The sequence below is a fragment of the Cebus imitator genome, unplaced genomic scaffold (assembly GCF_001604975.1).
Source record: "Cebus imitator isolate Cc_AM_T3 unplaced genomic scaffold, Cebus_imitator-1.0 Scaffold15, whole genome shotgun sequence".
Taxonomy (NCBI): domain Eukaryota; kingdom Metazoa; phylum Chordata; class Mammalia; order Primates; family Cebidae; genus Cebus; species Cebus imitator.
Window position 1 is genome coordinate 3,229,096 of NW_016107330.1, and position 6,919 is coordinate 3,236,014.

General features: G+C 49.8%; 1 protein-coding gene across 9 annotated transcripts in view; it reads left to right on the forward strand.

The window, feature by feature from the left end:
- MFN2 (mitofusin 2) overlaps positions 1–6,919 on the forward strand; it is a 31,181-nt gene that overhangs the window by 8,297 nt on the left and 15,965 nt on the right. For all 9 annotated transcript variants that reach the window (XM_037729811.1, XM_037729820.1, XM_037729840.1 and 6 more), the window contains 4 exons: positions 470–648; positions 3,565–3,700; positions 5,564–5,726; positions 6,380–6,504. In XM_037729811.1, the coding sequence (XP_037585739.1) occupies positions 470–648; positions 3,565–3,700; positions 5,564–5,726; positions 6,380–6,504 (603 nt within the window). The remainder of the gene's footprint in view (positions 1–469; positions 649–3,564; positions 3,701–5,563; positions 5,727–6,379; positions 6,505–6,919) is intronic.

The window sequence follows — 6,919 nt, forward strand, 5'->3', positions numbered from 1 at the left end:
TTTTGAGGCAGAGTCTTGCTGTGTCGCCTAAGCTGGAGTGCAGTGGTGCTATCTCTGCTCACTGCAACCTCTGCCTCCCGGGTTCAAGCAGTTCTCTGCCTCAGCCTCCCAGTAGCTGGGATTACAAGTGCCTGCCACCACACTGGCTAATATTCTTTGTATTTCTAGTAGAGATGGTGTTTCACCATCTTGACCAGACTGGCCTTGAACTCCTGAACTCGTGATCCACCCGCCTTGGCCTCTCAAAGTGTTGGGATTATAGGAGTGAGCCATCGCGCCCGGCCTGAGACACCGTTCTTATCTCACCATCCTTTTTTCTAGTCCTGGAGGTTGCAGTTAGCTGAGATCCCTATATTGTCAATGGAACAGAGAGCTAGTCCCTCTTCTCCCCCAAGCATTCTGCCATCCCCCAAGCAGGACATCCCAAGGTAGGTGTTGCTCTGTTCGCTCACATTGACTTCTCTTGCAGCGCAATGTCCCTGCTCTTCTCTCGATGCAACTCTATCGTCACAGTCAAGAAAGATAAGAGACACATGGCTGAGGTGAATGCTTCCCCACTCAAGCACTTTGTCACTGCCAAGAAGAAGATCAATGGCATTTTTGAGCAGCTGGGGGCCTACATCCAAGAGAGCGCCACCTTCCTTGAAGGTAAAATGGGCACCTGCTCAGCCAGGCCCACTCTTACCTGTTTAGATATTTAGCTAATGGGATTTGGGGATGGCGAAGTTCAGCTCTGCTCCTAGGGAACTCATGCCCAGATAGCCTCAGAGATGCTCTCTCTGCTCTTGAAAATCATGTGGAATTGGAGTCTGAGGAGATTACGCCAGGAAGACAAGGGAACGGCCATTTAGTAATTAATTTAAGAAGTCCACACATTTCGTTTTGTTCAATCATTAAAGATAGGTGAATCTTATTCAATCCTCAAGGCAAGCAAATTGAGGTTTGAGAGTTATCAGATACCTTGTGAGTAATATGTCAGGGCTTTACCCAGGTGTTTCCAACTCTGGAGCCACGTGTTTTCCTTTGCCTGATTCTGGCTGCCATTAATACAGGCACTGTTTGAGTGTCAGTAATGCCTGACCAGGGTGCCCTCTCTGTGATATTTTTAGATTGCTGACAGAACTGTAGGAAACTTGTGTCACCTATGCTGTTTCTACTAGTTACTAATTTGAGCTCAACCTCTAGTTCCTTGTCTATCACAAAGAAGGACTGGTTCCCAGGGCCCTGCTCATTTGAGTGTCAACTCCAGCGCTGGCTTCCTCAGGCTCCCTCTTTAGAAGGGCACTTTGGCCCCAGGTCCTGAGATTGTCTGTGGAGACCCAGTAGCTGAGTCTTTTCTGCCCTTGGTTTCCTCACTTGCGAAAGTGGGGCTCAGGTGTGAACAGGGGTTTCAGATTCTAGTCTGCATAACCCTAGAAGTTCGGTGGTGGTGTTTCAGGGGTTGGCCCCTGGCTCAGAGGGCCACCTTCTTTTCATTCTGCTTTCAGCTAGAGTAGCTTGGCTTCTTGTTGTTTTACACCCCAGGCTGCTACACAAGGCTCCCTTTGAAGAAAGAGACTGTCCAGTTTCATGCCCTCGTCTGTGCCCTGCCTTTTGAGTGGCACTCGATGCAATAGAAGGTGTTTCCTAAATACTTGTTGAACTAAAGAAGTCTGAGTTTTAAAGTAGTATGATTGGTAGTTGGTAGTTGAAATAATCCCAAATCATTGCCTGTTTATCAGTGATCCCAAATCAAGGCTGCTGTAGTGTGCCAGCCTTGTGCCAGGTGCTGGGCATGCAGAGATGGGGTAGATCAAGTGGCTGCCCTCCGGGATCCCAGAATAACCCTCTTGGAAGCTCTGAGTCACTTGCTCACATGATGCTGTGGACAAACACATGCTTCATGCAGGTGTTTATGTGATGCATGCTTTGATCTCTCTTTCTGTGAAAATATGAGGCCTCCCCTGTTGTTTAAATGGAAGGGAAAGAGCTGGAGTGATTCTGAACTGTGTTGGGTCAGGGAGGGAATGGTGGAATGGTTCTTGCCTGGGGACCTTTTCTAATGGGCAGCTTGTTGGCCTGCTGGCTGTCACTTTTAAGTGTAGCCACATGCTTGACAGCCAGCTTCCTCCAAGGGACATTCCAAAGGCCATGCCCAGGTGCCCATATAAGGGAGGAATATTGATGCATGTGGGGCAGAGGTGACTGGTGGACAGAGCAGGTGGGGAGATGGGGGTGTTACTGACTTGGTCACTTCCTTTCATGGTGCTGGCTGCAGGGGAAGCTCACTGGGCGGGCCCTGACACACCCTTGTCATGCTTCAGATGCTTTGGGAGTGTTCTCAGGGCTGGGTCCTGTCCGTCTGGTGGTTCACATGAGTGTGCAGAGGGACCAAACACCCTTCTGTGTCCCAGCTGGCCGAAGCACCTGTCTGGTGTGAGTCCTAGACAGGATAGTGGTAGGATCTCACTCAGTTGCTCCTGTGTGGAGTAATTTGTTAGTCATCTGCTTTTTAAGGGCACTGGGAAAAAGCAGTGCAGTGATCCAAGTGATCTGCTCACTTAGCAAATATTTGTGCACCTGCTGGTGCTGTGATCGGATAGTGTGGCCCTCATGAGGTAGATGACGCAGACAGGTGAGCTGGACAGTTACCTTATAGTGAGGTGAGAGCTGAGATGGGAGAAGCGTAGGGTGCTGGGGCACACAGAGGAGGGTCTGGGGTCCTGACTCAGGTTCAGGGGGTGGACAGAGAAGACTTCCTTGGGGGCAGTGCTATCTAAGCTAGACTTGAGGGCAAGTGAGAATGAGCCAAGCTGCTCCAAGGCAGTATAGTGTGTCAGTTCTTCAGAGACTGGGGAAGGGATTTGGGCAGCAGGGAGTGGAGCCAGAGGGCTGAGGAAGCTGCTGAGTTAGGGGATATGGTGAGGGAGACTGTGAGGCAGCGGGTGGCAAGAGGCCAACAGGGCCAGGGCAGGGAGGGTCTCGAGAAGTGACACAGAGTGGTTAAGTGCCTGGATTCAGAGCCAGGCTGCCTAATTCAAATCCTAGCTCTGCCTTTTACTAACTTTGGGGCCATATTAACAAAGAGGACCAAAGGAGAGAACGAATTTGAAAAGTGACTGAAACAGTGCCTGGCATGTAGTAAGAATTTTGTAAATATTTGTTAAGAAAAAATAGACAAGGATGGCAGTTAACATTCAAGTATTCATCTTATACCAGCTGCCATTCATAGCACTTTGTGTTTTAATTCATGTGATCCTCACAATGGTCTGGTGAAATAGGTATTGTCTTATTGCCATTTTGTGCCTAAGGAAACTAAGACCCAGAAAGGTTCTTTTTCTTGAGGCCACAGAGCTAGAAAGTGGTAAGAACCAGCTTCAAAACCAGGCAGTCTTGCTCCTGAGCCATGTTCTTAACCACCACACCGTGGGGCCACTGTAGGGGATTTGGAACTCAGCCTGTTGGCTGTAGGGAACCAGAGGTGGACTCGTTTAGGGTGAGCAAGGCCGGTGCTCTGGCCCTTCCAGACTTGTGACTGTGAAACTCCTCCACCACGTGGTCACCCATTTTGATCCCCACCTCCAGACACCTACAGGAATGCAGAACTGGACCCTGTTACGACAGAAGAACAGGTTCTGGATGTCAAAGGTTACCTGTCCAAAGTGAGAGGCATCAGCGAGGTGCTGGCCCGACGGCACATGAAAGTGGCTTTTTTTGGCCGGTAGGTTGTTGAGGCCCCCACTATTCCTGGCTGGGAGGGAGGGAGGCCCTTTGTGCGAGGTCACAGAACGTTCCAGGGCAGGGACATACATCAGAATTCATTGCTTTCCTTTTAATTTATATTTTATTTATTTATTTGATTTTTGAGACAGGGGTCTCGCTCTCTCACCTGGGCTGGAAGCTCATTACAGCCGTGAGTTTCCTGGGTGGGAGAATCACCTGAGCCTCCTGAGTGGCTGGGACTGCAGGTGCATGCCATCAAGCCTGACTAATTTTTTTTTTATTTAATTTTTTCATTGTGCTTAAAAGCACATAATATAAAATTTACCACCTTAGTGGGCTTCCTGAGTCTCACTGGGTGCAGGTAAGGTAATTATAGTTCTGCTCTAGTGATGTGGCTGGGAAACTTCAACTCAGAATGAGAAACATTGTTTAGCACAGGTTGAAAGCTCTGAGACTCAGAGCAGATGAGTCTGCTGAGCTATTTTCAAGAAGCAGAAATGGCCGGGTATAGTGGTTCACACCTGTACTCCCAGCACTAGGAGGCTGAGGCAGGAGGATTGCCTTAGCCCAGGAGTTTGAGACCAGCTTGAGCAACATGGCAAGACCCCCTTCTCTACAAAAATTTAAGAAATTTAAAAATTAGCTGGGCATGGTGGCATGTACCTCTAGTCTAAGCTACCTGGGAGGCTGATGTGGGAGGATCACTTGAGCCCTGTTGGTCGAGGCTACAGTGAGCTGTATTCCTGTAAATAAAACAAGGGGGGAATGTGACATGGTAATTGCCCTATAAACTGCATACAGTGAGCTGTATTCATGCCACACGCCACTGCACTCCAGCTTAGGCAACAGAGCAAGACCCCATATCAAAAAAACAAAACATCAGAGTACATGAAAGGGGTGTGATAGGTAAGAATGAGAAAGTAGGCCGGATACGGTGCCTCACACCTATAATCCCAGCACTGTGGGAGGTCAAGGTGGGTGGATCATTTGAGGTCAGGAGTTCAAGACCAGCCTGGCCAACATGACGAAATTCTGTCTCTACTAAAAATGCAAAAATTAACTGGGCATGGTGGCGTGCACCTATAGTCCCAGCTACTCAGGAGGCTGAGGCAGGAGAATCACGTGAACCCGGGAGGAAGAGGTTGTTTGCAGTGAGCTGAGATTGCACCACTGCACTTGAGCCTGGATGACAGAGCGAGACTTTGTCTAAAAAAAAAAAAAGGGGCTGGGTGCTGTGGCTCACGCCTGTAATCCTAGCACTTTGGCAGGCCGAGGTGGGTGGATCACCTGAGGTCAGGAGTTCAAGACCAGCCTCACCATCATGGTGAAACCCCATCATGTAAAAAAAAAAAAAAAAAAAAAGAAGAAGAGAAAGTACTCTTGCCTTTAGCCTGGAGTGGTCAGCCGGGACTGACTAGGTGGAGCTTCATGTGTGAGGAGGAGCGTGATGAGAGAAAGCAGTGAGTGAAACGTGCCCTGTATGGGCAACACTGGGGTCATTTAGACTGAAGAAGACACCCTGGGGGGTGAGTCGGTGGCTTCAGGTAGGCCTAGATTAAACTTTGGCGACAGTCTCTATAAGTGACACTTGCTATAAGTGTGATTGAAGGGGCAGACAGTGCGCTGTGGGAGCCTCTTGCAGATTGATCTGAAATGATGAACCAAGGACATGTTGCAGGTTTGGGCCTGGGGTGTTTATTCATTTTAATAAACAGCACCTACTGTTTGTCTCTCAGTGCTGTCTGGGCACTGGCGACATTGCAGTGAATAGGGCTTTGGCCCTCCAGGCTGGTATCTGCATTGTGAAAGTGATCCAGGTCAGATAGAGGTGGCTTTGCTGACAGCTGTTACTTCCTCCTAGGACGAGCAATGGGAAGAGCACTGTGATCAATGCCATGCTCTGGGACAAAGTTCTGCCCTCTGGGATTGGTCACACCACCAATTGCTTCCTGCGAGTGGAGGGCACAGATGGCCATGAGGCCTTCCTCCTCACCGAGGGCTCAGAGGAGAAGAGGAGCGCCAAGGTGAGGGTGCCAGGCTGGCTCTCAGCCCTGTGCCTGCTGGTGGGGGAAGTCGTCCATTGTGACATGGCTGACCTCACCTCTAGGAAGAGGGCAGCACTGCCCTGTGGAGGTGAATTGGGAGACCCTATTTTAGATGAGCTTTTTGAAGGATGAGAGAGCTTCTGGGGGCTGGCTGGGGCAGTTTTCAGAAATGTGGACCACCAAGAATGAGAACTCTGCTGTTCCTCGTACAGCTCTGAGTGGCCACTGACCTCTCTTCGCTAATTAAGGAAGACTGTGTGCCGTGTTATTCTTGGGATTTTGCCAGAGAGGGATTCCTCCATTTGCTGTGTGTCTCTGACCTATCAGTCAGGGGCTGACACTGAGTTTCCGAGAGGCAGCTGCATTCTTGTTTGGGGCTAGATGCTCAGTTTGCTTCATAAAGAAATCAATCAGTGCAGAACAGATGACTTTAGGATAATATCCAGGAAAGAAGCTCAAAAGAGCAGTGCGTTCTTACTGACAACTCCCAGCTGTTAACTTTTTATATGTGAAAGAAGAAAGGATAGCAGATAGAGGCAGCAGTCCCAGCCACTGTTCTGTGATGCAGCAGCATAGGAATCTCCTGGCTTGGTGGTTCCTCCTCAGCTTGATCTTTCTTTCTTGCGCGTCAGACTGTGAACCAGCTGGCCCACGCCCTCCATCAGGACAAGCAGCTCCATGCCGGCAGCCTGGTGAGTGTGATGTGGCCCAACTCTAAGTGCCCACTTCTGAAGGATGACCTTGTGCTGATGGACAGGTAAGAAGGAGGTACCCTCCTAGGAGGTCCAAACTGGGAGGCACCAGGTTTCCATTTCTGGATAATCCAGGCCAGAGTCCCTGGGCCCCATCCTCGCTCTGCTTAAGTATCACTGCCTTTCAGATGGGCTCAACCAAATCTTCTGGCCTCTTGCCTTTCCTCTAGAATCTGGTTACTATACCCATTGCATCAGTGCCCTGCAGATGTCCCAGGGATGGCCTGTAAAAGATAGGAGGGGTGCTGAAAAGTTGGGGAGGGGCCGGGCGCGGTGGCTCAAGCCTGTAATCCCAGCACTTTGGGAAGCCGAGGCGGGTGGATCACAAGGTCAAGAGATCGAGACCATCCTGGTCAACATGGTGAAACCCCGTCTCTACTAAAAATACAAAACATTAGCTGGGCATGGTGGCGCGTGCCT